The sequence below is a fragment of the Zerene cesonia genome, chromosome Z, assembly GCF_012273895.1.
Source record: "Zerene cesonia ecotype Mississippi chromosome Z, Zerene_cesonia_1.1, whole genome shotgun sequence".
In the NCBI taxonomy this organism is placed as follows: Eukaryota; Metazoa; Arthropoda; class Insecta; order Lepidoptera; family Pieridae; genus Zerene; species Zerene cesonia.
In genome coordinates, this window is record NC_052122.1 from 7111653 (window position 1) to 7127950 (window position 16298).

The 16298-nt window shown below is 32.7% G+C and overlaps 1 protein-coding gene across 1 annotated transcript in view; it reads left to right on the forward strand.

Moving 5' to 3' along the window:
• The first annotated feature begins 929 nt into the window (after positions 1-929).
• The window catches only part of LOC119835456 (sushi, von Willebrand factor type A, EGF and pentraxin domain-containing protein 1), a 43459-nt gene continuing 28090 nt past the window's right edge, over positions 930-16298 (forward strand). Inside the window, exon 1 of the mRNA XM_038360280.1 lies at positions 930-1220. Within this exon, the coding sequence (XP_038216208.1) occupies positions 1133-1220 (88 nt within the window). The 5' untranslated portion in view covers positions 930-1132. The remainder of the gene's footprint in view (positions 1221-16298) is intronic.

Consider the following 16298-nt stretch of genomic DNA (forward strand, 5'->3'; position numbering starts at 1 on the left):
TGAACACAGAGTTGGTACTATTGAAACTAAGACTCAAAATTAAATCATCTCGATCGAAAATTTCAATCTTAAAACTACCATTTTTAAACTACCATTTGATGTGGTTATAAAGTAAGAGATAAATCGAATCAAAATCGAATTGAAAACGACACTCATGTCAACAATCGAATCTATTTCGGTGGTAGCTTCCGACCTTAGGAGACAGCAATTGTAAAAAAACTTTTTTTGAATAAAAACTAAACTGCCTTCAAATTATCACAACTTGACGAAATTTAAATGGTACTACATGAAAGGCACCAACATAAATATAAAAAAAGAATCATAAAAACTGGTTCACCCAGTAAAAAGTGGAGATATAAAACAAAAAAAAATACAGACATCCTCCTTTTTTGAAGTCGGTTGAAAAAGTTGTTTCTATCCGGAATAGTTGAATGTAAAATTCGAATGATATTAAGCGACGCTGAAACCTTTTCATTACAGCTCGCTGATCTCTTGAACAGAAGATACATATTGAGTATAAAGATAACATTTTATTTATTTTACATCGCTATTTTAACAAGTTACTGAATTTTTCCTTTCATAGCTCTTGGCCATGGCTTGACTCGGTCGAAGCCATTGAATGGATAGATTTTATTGCAATTCAGCGATATTAATACTCTATTTCTAGACTAGATTTTTAGATGCATGTCTATTAAAGGTTGCAATTAGTTTTTTATTTTCTTTAGTTTGAAAGCGATGCACGACCATTCTGTCATTAGATATTATAATAGCAATGGTCGTGTAAACAGGCTATTTCCGTATGGTAAGCGTGCCTTTTTTGTTGAATGTCAATCGTCATATAGCCTTGCTCAACAGTCTTTCGGGTTACGAATTATAACGGTGAAAGGTGTCCGCTTGGTGGGGGCGAGCCAGGCGCGGCGCGCATGGCAGTCCGCCGCGCGCGCATGCCTGACACGACGTCGCCGAAGGAGCCAGAATTCGCGCGCAGCCTTCACTTCGAAACGACTAATGGGAAACTTTTACTTTCGCACGAAACTCTAAAAACTTCGCAGGACATTTGGATGTGTGTGTACGTGCCTGTGTTTGTAGTTTGTACGATGCTATAGTGACAGTTATTAAAAAGTATTTTATTATGTTCGAAGGTGACAATTATTTGAATATGTATCTGTGTTTATGCCTTGTTATTTGGAGCGCTGCCTTCGTGCCGACTCAAGCCCAAGGTGAGTTGAACAATGATGGTCCAACTCCTTCCTCTATTGTGCGAAAACCACGATCGCCGCACACCGTACACCCAGCTCGTATTCACTCGAGCTTCACAAATATCCTAGCATACGATATACTTTAACAATCAAATACTCAATTGAAATGTTACATTATCATAGCATTTTATATAACTTTTAAATAAGAAAAACACGATTATTATAATGATTGTTAAATAAACATTATATTTATCAGCTTGGATTTAAATAAAATCATCGTTATATTGAGTAGCTATCGATCGTTGAATATATTTATTAAAAAGATGCTTTTTAAGTGCGTTGATGGAAATTTTAATTTAGTGCCTTTTAATGAAATGAAATTTATTTTTTTTTTAACATTATATTAAAAATATAAAGCAGGTAATATATTATATTACCTGCTTTATATTTTTACTCCACTATTTAATATTACTCCGCTACTCAAAATTAATGTGAAAAGTTACCTTATCATTCATGTAGAGCTTTATAAGTACGGCATTATTATGTAATATTTTTATATAAAAGAAGCTGTATCCTGGATAATGATGCGGATGTTCAAGCGGAAAAACTTCAAAAGTAATATCATATTATCGTGATCATGTATAACATGTTTCAATATAAACAATATGTACAATATGTAATATCTTAAATTCGCTGCATCGCGTACAAGCGGACGATGCGAATAAACAGATAGGTACTTTATAAGAGTGAATGCAAGATTGAAATGAACTCGAATATTCCGTTGCGTGGTAAATCATAACATTAGCGATATGAATGCGAATAATAAAGACAACAAATAGAGAACAAATCCGAAACGCAACACGCAATCTGTAAGGCCAATAGTCACTTCATAACGAACGTCTTTTGCGAGACTGTCTTCAGGCAAATTATAAAATGTGAACGATAATATCCGTAAAGAAATCAGCCGCAATAAAGAACCTTTGAAATAGTCGTAGTAGTAGATAGATTTCCAGTGAAAGCGTTACAGTTGAAGAGATAACTTATATTTTACAAGTTCTCACGGCAAACAAAGGAAGTTATGCGCTAAAAACTAACTAACTAGTTATATTACTATAAATCCCATATCAATCCTTATCTAATTTAAAGTTCACTAGGCAATGCATAGTAGGTATATCATGACCACTTAATATTTTAGTAAATTGAAAGAGTAAAATAAATAAAACCTGTTTCACTCTATAACCTTTTGCGATACCTGTTTTCGTAACTAAATTTGCTATTTATAATGTACCCACAGATGGCTTTGGATTTAGGACCTCAGAGGCGTATAATCGAACACCGGTGTAAATTGGAAATCGTTGATTTTATATGTCTTGTCTGTCATGAGCATAAACTTTACACCTACAATGTCAAATAAAGTCCACGTTCATAAAAGATTTAGTTAACAATAACGCTGAAAAAGGTTCGAAACACAGATTTTTCATGTTAAAAAAATATGTTCGGAGCGAGTGGAAGCCCATGCTACCTCTCTCTATTGTTTCAACACCAGGCGATCAAAAATCTCTTTGATGCTGCTGGCACAAACGAAGTTAAAAGCATAGGGATCGATACCAAAAGCCTTAAAAGTTCCAAGCGTGAGTTCTTTCAATCCATATTTTATGAAACACATTTCAAGGCGATAAATGGAGCTATTTCTGTTAATGGGTGGTTCAAGGTGTTTTATTTCATTTAAACACCCGCCCCTATGGTGTGAAGTAATTCACAATTATTTAGCAGGCCAGGTCCATGTAAAAGTGTTTCTGAGATTTATATAGAAAGTAATATTTCGCGTATTTGGTTATATTAATTATCTTCGAAACCCTGAAAACACTATGAAAGCTATATATATGTATAGGTATTGTGTTTCGGACAAATTCTCTTAATTAGATATAAATATACGTACTAAATAATTACAAACTGTATTTCCTAGCTCCGCTGCAGTCTTTATAACTAGATGATGCGAGAGCAATACATATCTAATAAATATAAGGAATGATTTATTTTTATTGCATAATTATTATATATTTTATATATTATATTCTGTAGAATACAGGTGTGTACACCATGTGAAGATTTGTTAAAGAAAGTAAGTTTAGCCGATGAGTTTACATTCTATTTTATTTATGCGAAATATCCAGTAAAAACCATTTCTTTTGAAGCTCGCTTCAAAATAATATGAAAAATATATTCCCTTTAAAATCCACACAACAAGTCCGACGCATTGACACTGCTTTTTTATGTCAAAGCAACGTGTCAACGGAGTTTCTACCACCGTCCACTCGTTACCTCAATAATGATATCGACAAATGCATACGTTAGTAAATTCACTTTCATTACAGATTTATCGGTATCAATATGAAGTATGCGTATTGTTTGTGCCGGCGGCGTCGCTTTCACTCATCGATATATCTATTCATATCTTAGTAGTTTGCCATCCGCGCTCAGCTCGAACCGGTTCGTGTGTGCTACTGAACGACATCGTCTTGGAATGGGCACGCTGAACAGATTACTGCTGAGCCGATTAATAGAATAGCCATTAAGAGAAGAACGTTATCCTCGATAAACGACATTAACATAATTGAGCTTAATTTTGTGAAATCTAAAGCGATACACAATCTCCGTATTATCTGGTAGTTAGCTCGAAATTTCTCTATTCGTAAATTATAGTTGCAAATTGCTCCGTTATATTTGAATCCTGTAGCCGTGTTTCGGCAGTCTAGCATGAATAATTGTCCATAGTCATGTTGCATCGGCTTCTATGTCAGCACGCCGTACACGATATTCGCAAATTACTTCATAGTATCAAGCAATTTTTAGAAACCTCAATTGAATATGTAGTTATGTGTCCAATTAACCACCGTTGGAATACGAGAAAATAATCACCGTAGCCAAATTTGGTATTCATAAAACTCAATACAGTCTTTGAGAACTGTTATTTTATACATTCGGAGTCAATTACTAAGTTAAAATAATTTATTTATCGTAAATACTCGCGTATAGCGTGCAATCGTTAACGATTAGTAATGTTAGAAAGTTTTATTACAACAGATATCACAACTGCTTCTCACATTATATCTTAACGCATATTGATCCTAGGTCACAATTTACCAAAATATCTCATTATCTAGACTCGACATTCTAGATCGATTAACCAGTTTTATCAACGCGGAGCTTTCGCTTCTAATTTTTTAACACGACACATGATTGCCTTATTATTTTCTTAATTACTTCAAGACTTTGTAGAAACATCACAAAAAGGCTGAATAAAAAAATGTTATGTTCATAAAACCTGTTTTCAAATATAGTCACGGATGTGTCTTGTAATGAGTCACATTTATGTTGCCGTCATTTCAAGGGGCAGGAGAAAGTAAATGCGATGACCGCTTATTACCATGATATCTACGGTAATAGTATTATAAAAAATTGTTTTCCTGTACTTATATTTCCTTTACACTAAATTGTTACATTCTGAAACGAAGCGAAAATAAAAGTATTAACATAACCATTCATACAATAATTATAAAATTTGTAACATAATCCCTTTAAAATAAAGCAAGTCGTATTTACATTTTATTCAAACGTATGTTAAAACTTCTAGATATTATGTATGTATAGCAAAATAGGGGCTATTCGTAATTGCAATTAGCTGTTAATACTTCTTAGTTCTTTCCCTAAATTAATATATAGTTACGTGAAACATGAACACATGAAATAAATCCGCAGCTCAACTGAATATACGCAGTACGAGTTTCACTACGGATAACTGTATTTATTTAGTAAATTACATTTCAAGTAATAATTGTGGTTACAATTAACAATGCTAATACCCTTTACTAGTGAACATGTTATCTTAATTTTTAAGGTGAGATCGGTCATATGCCTCTGGTTTGCAGCGGTGGAAAAGTGGGTATTGGTAGTTTCGTACATCCATTTATGAATCCCTTTCTAGGCCTAAATAGCCGTTATTGGAGCTCTTTGATCCATTTAAATGGGTTAAAAAAAACCGCAATCCGATACCAAACGATCGTAGACTAAAAGGGAGAGAAGGTTTATTGTAATACGGGTTATTGTTGCATAAAAGTTTAAAAAACAAACACCATGAAAGCTCTATTGATAGGTATTTATAGCTTTGCTAATGCACTGACAGTAATGCGTCGTGGTCCGGTAGCGGTCAGAGTGTGCCAACCCACATCGTGACGTCATTACCCACCTGAACCAGTTTTCCAAGACCAACGCTGCAATTTGACATACAAACGACAAAACCCACAAATATGTCCATTTGTTAAGTACTCGTGTATTCGTTGGCTACTCACATTATGTTAGTTACATAATGCGTTAAATGCTAATTCGTCATCACTTAAACGTATACTTTCATAGTTTTAATTCGGCGCGTTATAATTGTCCTTACATTTTTTTAATTAATTTATACACACGTCATGTGAAGTTTCCAAATAGATCGTAACCAATCAAGTATGTTTGTAAAGAAGTGGTAAAACACTTTATTAAGTAATGAATAAGAAACGATTCAGAACAAGTATTATATTTCAATAATATTCAATCTACCGTCTGTTTATTCTCTGTAATATAAGCTGGAACAGTTTGATTAAAATACCAATATATACAGAGATTTAAATAACTAAATGTCAGGTAACGGCCTTAAGATTGTGAGTTATTTTACGTCATGAAATTAATAATAATAAGCACACAATAATACGAGCTATTAACATTATATGATGATTTAAAAATTCTAGTTCATACTTATCAATATTTTGCTCTTATTACTACAGTACTCCACCAACATTAGCCGCAAAAATCTGTATGATTTTTAGAACAGTCACGCTTTATTTACAGGAATATTGAAGGAAGTATATTATATCCTTATTAGGACATAACTCGATTATCATCTCAGCTAGCTGAGGTTGTTTGTACCTCATGAGTTTATTCCAGTTGGCCCCAATAACTTCACGGGATTCTCCACATATAAAACTAAGAAAAACTAAGTTAATGCAATATTAGTATTTAAAACATCAATAATCTCATTAGCGAATCTAAGTGTAATTTAAGAACTTTAGATATTATAATACATTAAAACTTCCGCTATATCAATTACCCGCCATATTTGTCCATTAGGTAAATGACAATTACACAACATGACAGCTGAAAGTAATTAATATCTAATAATTGTAATATAATATCAATCTAAATATAGCCTAATTGTTCTCTCTACGAAACTACTGTTAGTACCTAAAGCTGCGCCAAATTCAATAGAGCTTGAACTCTGTCTGACATTTCCTTTTATTAACAATCGCATAGATCAAACCAAAGGTTGTTGCTGCGGCGATAACTTTCATTACTATTTATATTACAGATAAACTTAAACTTTTGTCAAATTCTTCATTCGTGTTTATCTGTCCGTGTAGAAGGTCAGTGCGTGTATAACAAATGGATTTTGCGTCAACTCTGGGATATGTACAATAAATTTGTCTGAAGGCGTGAACAGGTGCAAATGGGAAGTAAACTCCGGATGTATCACAACCACATTAAGTCTCCCAGGCCAGTGTATGCACTACAAAGTACAAACAAAATGAAATTCGTCAATATAGGATATTCAATTTATCCGTAATACATCGCCAAGGTGTAGTAAACCACAGGTTTAATAAATAACTAACATTTTGCGTTAATTGCACGGTTGTAGCTAAACATTATGCGATTAGCTAATGTCGAATAATTAGTTCTGTGATTCGTGTTATTCAATAATTTAAATCTAATAAACAATTAAAATATAACACGAAAATATTTTTCATCATATTTTCGTATTGTATTCAACAATTGCCCAATTTTTGCTTGCATGCTTAAACCTGCTGTTATCTAACTTCCTTTTATAATAGACGTGTAAAATTCACACGGTCAGCTACTTTGTATAAATATATTTGTGGCTCAACCCACATTAAAGTCTATTATAAATGATATAATGGACTACATCTCGTAACCATCTTAATCAACACTTGTAGCGGTTTAATAAAAACGACAACAATTAAAAACTAGGTTACAGCGTGTACAAGAGTTGTGAATGACCTCGATGTCCGGCTTTTCGTGGCTCTTACAATCAAGGTTAGCATTTTCTCTTTGCCTCTATTGGAGCGTACAGGTGTTAACATCGCAAAATAGAGCCGCACCGTTATGGCGAGAATACTAAACAGTTACGGTATGATGGCCATGTATTACATTTTAAGTAATTGTTATCGCGTGTTGCTTAATAATATTCAAATTCAACGTTAACTTTTTGCCATTATAATAACAAATTAAATTCAGAATAAAATTAGTATCATTCCAATATAATATTATGCATATTATGATATATTTTGTTACTGTCTACGAGATGTACCGACGCTGCATTGACGAGATAAAACCATGAGTAACAATCTCACTAATGAGTACTTAAATTCTAAGTTCGTCTTTATTACAGTAAACAGTATTTATTAATCAAAATAAAAAAAATACATTGTTTTTTTTAAAAATACATTGTTTTCTGCTTTTATAATGACTGTCCACATCATGAACACATCTTCGTTAGAGAAGGTTGTTGAGGACTGCACGCGTGATTTACAGGGGACATTATTCCTTAGTGGAAGGTGAGCCACTTGTAGAGACATCAACCCAGGTTTCGCCCCGGCATCGACATTTTTGTTGGCACCTCTCTTGGTGTGGCTGCATTCGATTATTGCGGTGGATAGTTTAATCCGATGCTGCCAACATCGTTAAAAGCTGGCTGCCACGGACTCCCGCTCTCTAAGCATGCGACAGTCTACTGGAGCATGTGCAAGGTCCATCATGTTCGTGTGTACAGACAGACTGTTTATAATATAGTAATTTCCTAGAGAAACGATTGAATCTGAGATAGTTTTTGGGCGGTAAACGAATAAAATCACATTTCACATTCAATTTATTATATATATTTTTCGAAAACCGATTCAAATACTATGGATAATGTTATATACATATATACATTCAGATACAAATAGACATATGAAAGATATACGCAAATGAAACTGGAACGTTGGAAACTTGGAAGTATTTATTGAAAGGGATAATTAAATTAATGCGAGAAATGCAATCATGCATTATTATTTTGATTTGCCTTTCTACGATATGCTTTATTAATTAGTAAGTTCTGTGATCTGAAAAATGTTTATTCTGTTGAAATATTATTTTTCGTATTGACAGCGTACTGTCTGTATTACCCGCATGGTTTAATTTATTTTTCGTTAATTGTTCCTAGAATTTTGTCACTCCTTTTGACAAAGTATAGGTCAAATAATTGGTAACCTTTAAAATCAAATTTTACGTAAAAGTAGTTCACATAAAGAAATACTAGAATTTCAAATTAAACGCATTAGCTTAATTACTTTTAGAGCAGTAATTCAGTGGAGTCTGGGGTTCTAAACCAGGCGATTGTACAAGATGAGATATATTGATTATTTTCAATTAATCTGCACCTTATTCACTTCACCACTGCTCAATATGGTAAAGGAATCTTGGGGAAACCACGTGCAATTGAAAGTTCGACAATATGACATCTGCCAACTCGCAATGGCTTGTTGTCGTCTTGCTCTGGCGTGGTTGCTTACTGAATCTTTATGGAACAAATATGGGTTGATGATGATGATGATGATGTCTCGTACATTGGTGTTCTCCTTGAAATTATAGGTCCTAAACGGTGATATATTTATGCTATCTACACGCCAATAGACAAGTTTATTGTAAAATCTTGATATTTGTTTATTTTGTGGTTTGTTAGTGTTAACAAGAGCCTGAGCCTAAATCTCTCACAAATGAAAATAACATACAAAATCATGTTCGTGTTATTTCCTAGATTTATTGAAATTACCTGATATCACATATTATATAATTAATAACTATCAGAATAAGACGTAAGAACGAAGCTTGATAATAATTTGCAGCACATTCGCGGAATTGAAATGTTCAACATTATATGAGAAATGGCACTTGAAAAGATAATAAGCGCATAGTAAGAAAATACACATCGACGATACAAATTATATTTTATAAGGGCGTTGTTGGCGTTCTTAGCTCTCAGTAGAGTTCCGAGTAAATTTACTAAGATTGACGCAAGATAAGGCCGAGAAAGACCTTTTATTTCTTGAAATTCTACTTTCTTACATTGAATCTAATAGACTTGAAAAATTTAATATAGAATTGTATTTGCTGAATACCACTCGCGACGAGACACCTACATGGAATAGTTCTTTTTATATTATACATCAGCATTAAACAAATTAATGAGTTTACATTATCTTAACGCCACCTTAGCGATCAATAGATTTAAAAGTCTTTTCGTGACTTCAAACCTAGTGATAGTCTTTAGTCTCTGTCTGTATCTCATGTCCTGTCTATTAAAAAGAACTGAGATGCTGAGATTAGGTATATCATCAAATTTTATTAGTACTTTTGTTAAATGTAACCTTATACATAAGATACTTTATCAGTACGTCGATCCAACCGGTATGGATACTATATAATGGTATATAATATTACACTTTTAAATCAAATACGAGATATGATACGAAACATATTTAAGTGCATGGCTTATAAAAATTACGCCCCGTCCTGTCGACCGTGGCGAGTGAGCGAAGGCCGACTAGTTGCCGCTTTCCGCAACATATGTTGGACAAGTGCGACCCCAACAAATAAGCTTTTGCACCGCTGTGAATTGGGTTTGCAGCTGAGTACAGGAAGACAATAGGGCACGTTGAAAAAAATTCTGCCCATCATGATCTATACGAAATTATTATTAGGAAATAAAGGTTTATGAATAATTATTACTCAATATTCATTCTGTTTATTGTCAGTAAAAGCGGCCTTTCGCTCCAATAAGGAAGAGATACAATTTCTACCTTTTTTACATAAACAGGAACTAAGCATATCGCTTATTAGACGATAAAGAGTTAACAAGTAATTCCAATGCCATTACTTTCATTTAATTTTTCATACATAACTCAAAAAACCAAATAAAAAATATGTGTGTATGTACAGTATGTATATAGTACCTATACATTTCTATTCTCTCAGTTAGAAGATACTTGTTTTCTTTTTAATGTAAAAAGATTAGATAATATAAATAATTTTAACAAGCAACCTATTATCAGATTAGTCCGTAATATTCCGTTACCAATTATGTTCATTTAGCTCACGATCATTCGCAGTGACGCTTACACAATGCAATGGTCGTGTTGAAACTGACAATAGTTTTTATTACGTTATGCTTTATAAAACACTGTAATTGAGTAACAATAACATATTTTTAATACATTTTAATAATAACGTATAAAACGCAAGCATGTGAAACTAGCTCAAAAACTATCAGCTGAACAAAAAATTCAAGGCAACAATATCCCATATTCATGTTTGTCAGGTTTTATATCCTGTAACTTATTAAGTACATGAATATAAACTAATTTAATATAAAACGGCAAAGATCTCGACATATTGACGCCTCTAAATGCTAGCTTTTCGATATACTCGATTCAATAGACTAGTGAGTTGTGACTTTACGATATAGGTAGTATCGTATAAAAGTAATAAAAAGGCTTCAGAAAGAATTCCTGTCTAACTTTAAGTGGATATGTTCTGTAGCTCATAATATTGTTCTAAGCTATTCATAAATGATCTTAACTTTGTGAACAATCTTGTTGACAAGTATAAAGCAATATATTTTTAGAATACACTTATGCATGAATAATTATAGTTGCCTATCTAATAGGCATTATCGAATAAAGCCTCCACATCAAAACTTTTGACTCTAGTCGACATACATTAGGACTACAACAGCTCTATAGAAAATAGTATAACATTTATTATAGCAGTTGAAATATATTATATTTATTATTTCTAATATTCCATTGTTCTCGTTCCTCCTATCCTTCACAATAACAAGAGCTTTCGTTGAAGTATTAAAAGAATGTTTGTGTTTTATTGTGCGTACTAGGATCGCAGTCACGATCCAAGCTTTTATTTAGGATATGCAATTTTTCCGTCCCTTTGTAAACGCAAACAAAGCGAAGCCTTTTAGCCGTATGCTTTGGGTTTGCACTTGCTCCGTATAACGCATATAGCATCTATTATACAGATTCCTACTTCGGACATCCCTTAATCTTATAATGTTGTTTCCAAAGCTAGTACATTGCGATTGCGTTCAGTACGGCGTGGTTCAGCACATCGCTTTTGGCTTGCCACGTGATTGGTTACTGCCCATTTAGGCTAACAGATTAATTCACGGAGGTACAAATGTATTTCGGATTACTCGTCGTCTTACTAAAGCGCTACTAGATAAACACGAAACTATAGTGCATTAATTTTAATTAGGTCTTAATTTTAGCCTATATTTGACTACTTATTATTGTACTTTCAATAGCATTGCGTTACCGTTGTTGTAAACAAAATGTTATCTGTGATTTTGTAAACATTGTAAAATAAATGTTCCTTGGAAGTTTCTAATTATCTAGATTAATCTTCTGATCTTGAAGAATTAATTACTGAATTCTTTTGAAATTTACTGCAGTAAATAACAACATCTTAATTACAATGAAAAACAAGATATAAAGAGCTTTCAGAATTTCTTAGAATCTTGTGAAGTTCCAAGTAATGCGATATTTGTTGCAATTTATTAATACAGTTAGTCAATAATTACTTCTTATATTAAGCCTTCTTGACATTTTATCATATTTGCTGTGTTATATTATGTATGCTTGGTTACAAAATTTACATGTACAGTTTGTTTAAAAACAGATCAATTAACTATATCCACCTGATTCTAAAGAACTGATGGTTTTATAAAAAATAAAACTAACAAAATAATACAGAAAGCATATTTTAAATTAAAGCTTATATCTACACATTACTGTGTAACCAGCGGGAATGTTTTAATGATTAATTATGTAGCATCAAACAGTATAATGCGACCTACACATTAGATTATATCTAAGTGGATGCGAATGGGTAAGTAAAAATGAACCTTATAGCAAGGAAGTGAGGTTCAACGTTAGTGAAACTCGTCCTTCATCTTGAACTTGACAATTCCATTGTACCTACCAAATACCTAGATCTTCTTTGAGTTAATAAAAACAAAATAATGATTAATACGTGATAGTTAAAACAATTACATATATATAAAATAACGTTTTATTACTAAACAAACCATTCTCGCATTAAAGCAAAGCTTAATTCCCAAAGTCAATAATATTATGTCAATATATTATACAACTAAATTAATATACATGTAGTTCTATACATATCATATCAAATACAGCAAAGCAAGTCGTAGCTTAGTGCATCGGCTGAAGCAAATTATATCAGTGTAGCGAACACATTCAGTCTTTGGATGAAGCGGTATCAATTCAATGAATCGTCACTATTACCTCAGCTATTACTATTAACGAATATCGAAGCTCGAAATTGTATGATAACTTGTCAAAGCACGCTCCCTGTTAACTTAATATGAGTACTCAGTTTGATGAGTACAAACGTACAAAGGCAATCAAATATTGTATTATCGGGAAATTTGCATAACTTTGATTTTGAGTTAAATCAACATTTGTTAGTGGCTTTAGCTATGGCAACCTAACTAAATAAATGAATAAGTGCTTTTTTGTACACCACATATATGAGATGTAAAGGTACGTTAGGTCGTTAAACATTCCAATTTATAAACTTAAAAGGATAAATGAAAAACGTCTAAAAATACAGATTGCTAGTATATTATAATAATATTAGCAATAAATTCCCATCCTTGTAGCTTATTATTAAAAAAAATAACTCTTTTAGCAGTGGGAGTTCAGCTTTTTCCAAATATTTGTCGAAGTTTTTTTACGCCGTTAACACTGACGTTACACTATCCCAAACCCCGGTAAGGCGAAGTAACACTGCTCTTAGAATTTGTCACATTTGCTAGTTTAGTTCCAAGAACTATTTCCTCCATGGCGTTTACTGGATATCGTTTTTCAACAATCCACAGGTGGAGTTCTTGTTAAATATTACTCTAAACAAACAGACACGAAAGTGCGCTGTTATCGATAAGTAGTGTATGCTTCAGGAAATCTGTCATTTACCAGCGTCCATAAGTAAGTTTGCTTCAGTTTACGTATTAAGTACACATGTTTGAAACTTAAATTATATAATTGGTATAAACGCTCTACGGTAAGGCTTTTCATAATCTATAATTTACTTAATTTCTATTTAGTTAGTAAGTATTGTTATTCATTATCTACGACTAACAAAGATTAAAACTTAAAACTAAACATAGTTGAACGACAGTACCGTCAGTAAACTCTTTCAGAATACTGACAGCATTGACGTGGATCTCACCGTCGTAGGTATGTGTATTCGTTATTGATGCGTTACGCAATTTACACATAGGTATACAATTTTATTTATTGTGTAAACCATAAAACCTTTTTTTTGTAAAACCTTCGTATACTCTACAAGAATAGGACTATTGCCATTATAATGCAGATAAATAGTTAACTACACATATACCCTAATTTGTTTGTACTCGCTGTAGACCAAATGACAGAGTAAAATATCCAATGTTCTTCTATTATCTGCGGTCGTGATAAGTCGAAAAAAGTGGCCCGGAATCCTTTTCTCGAAGCAATTCGGACGATTTTGATTCCCTATAACTTCGATGCAATTTAAAATAGAAGGCTTATTTATTTGAATCAAAAAATTAATAATATTTTGCAGATAATTTAGATGCGATAGCGGAAAGTTTCGGAATCAAGGTTGTTAGATGATTGGTTCTTACGTGGAAACCCTACGTAGACATCTGAGAGGACAGCATTTATAAAGTTATTACGCTTCAACGATGTCTATCGCAATACGTTCAGACGACAAAATAGTTTGGAGTATCGTATTTCGTATTTCAATAATTTTCTGCTCAGAAGTTTTAAATGGAAATTCTACACTAAATATTAAACACAATTGACCTAATAATCGAATTTACATTAGACGTTATTTAAAAAATATATAAATGCAATGAGCCAGATATTAAAATCTAATTATAAAAATCAATTAAATTTTTTCTTAAATTCATAAGCCTTTTTTCATCCTTCATCAATAAAGCATCCTTCAATAAAAACTGTAAAAACACGATAATAACATCTGCAAATAAAAAAAAGCCACATATAGAAAATAGGTAAAGGTTAGGTGAATTAAGACTGGCGCGGTTAAGGGCACTGGGTCAACGTGCCCACTCTCACTCTCGCATCCACGTTCTATAAACACGTAAAATAAGACCCGATGTTCCTAGAAATCACTTGGACACAAGGTATTCCCTGAGTTATATTGACGTTCCTGTAAAGCATTTCTTTATTACACAATATTTCTCAGACTCATCTGTGCGATCCAATGTTTAATTGTTAATTCAATTCCGGTCTTTTAAATTAATTTATAATCTACTGTCACATATAATATCATGAATTTAAAATAAACACACAGGCAAAACCTTGAATTTATTCAACGAAATTGTTATTCCATAATTATTTAGTGAAACGTAATAATCTGTGTGGCACATAACATGAATATAATTAATACGAATAACAAAACATGATTTTGCATCTAATAAATATTGTGGCACCAATTTCTAAGGGCTGGATAGAACATTGCACATGTATTATAAATTCCAAGGCGTACTTACAGATTTGGGTGGTGCTTTCTGGACTTGATTTTTGGTACAGGGGTTATTTAAAATGGACATTCGATGCTCCTAGAGAATGGCGATAATTCTTAAACTTTGACGCTTTACTTACAATCACATCCGAAACTCCTCACAAGATTGATAACCTTGATTTGCCTTATAATATGCAGATTAACAAATCATAAGGCAAAAATACTCAACATATCTTAGACAAAAGTCAAGGATTAATGACGATGTTTTGTTGAACATTGTGAGAGGGCAACGTTCGATGACGCCCACATTTATACATATTAGCAAGTTCCCCATACTTGAGAAGATCACGAAAATTTGACACCTACTTTTTAAAATTTAATACAAAATAATGTTTGAAACATCTTCCGCTGCTACATTTGAATTTACAAATAATTCTTGGAAGAATATAGTGGAGCGTCGATTTCAATCTTCGATATTGAATGCCTATCAGTAAATGAACGTGGGCACAGACCGGTTATTGGAAAGTAAAACTATAAATCAGATGCTAATTAAATTAGATCGCCGTTTGTCATCATTGCATTGAGACCTCGAAGGAATTTACTGTTATAATTATAATATTTTTGGGCGTGACCGAGACTATCCCACAAGATTACTCCAGACAATATACTCAGTTATTATACTCATATTATAAAAACGAAATGATGTCTGTAATAGTATACTTTAATCAATTTGATTTTATTTAGCAAATAACTAGTGTTAACATTATTTGATCCAATAATAGGAGGACATTAACGTGAATGTTAATTTCGTAACCCAACGTGAAAAGGTCACTAAATGGAAAGCAATTTAAAGGCAAGCTTAATGGATTTTGTTAATGTAAACTATTTTCATAATATAAAATCGGAACTATCCTTTTGACAACATTATCTTTCAGTTTGCATCTCGCGACGCTCAAAATATAACTTGCTACCTGAGTCTTTTGATATCTGAGTAAATATAGCAGAAATAGAAGGATATTTAAATACGAAAGATAGAATTATGACATCGTGGACAACTGGTTTAATAATTTGTAATTATTTACATCAATATAATTTCAACTCGTGTATCCCATAAACAAACAACGATTGCGGTGGTTGGCCGTGCTTCGGCACGAATCATATTGGTAAGGTCACCTTCACAGTTACCCTTGTACACAATATTTAATCGTATAACGTATTGAAAAATGTAATAAACAAATTTTATTTTTATAAACCCTATCAATGTTTCCATATCTTTTCCGCACAACACATCAAGTCGACAAATTAGATGGTGGGGCGCCTGATGGTGAGCGCTATCACAGCCCATGAACATTTACCTAATGCCAATCTCATCTCTCTCAT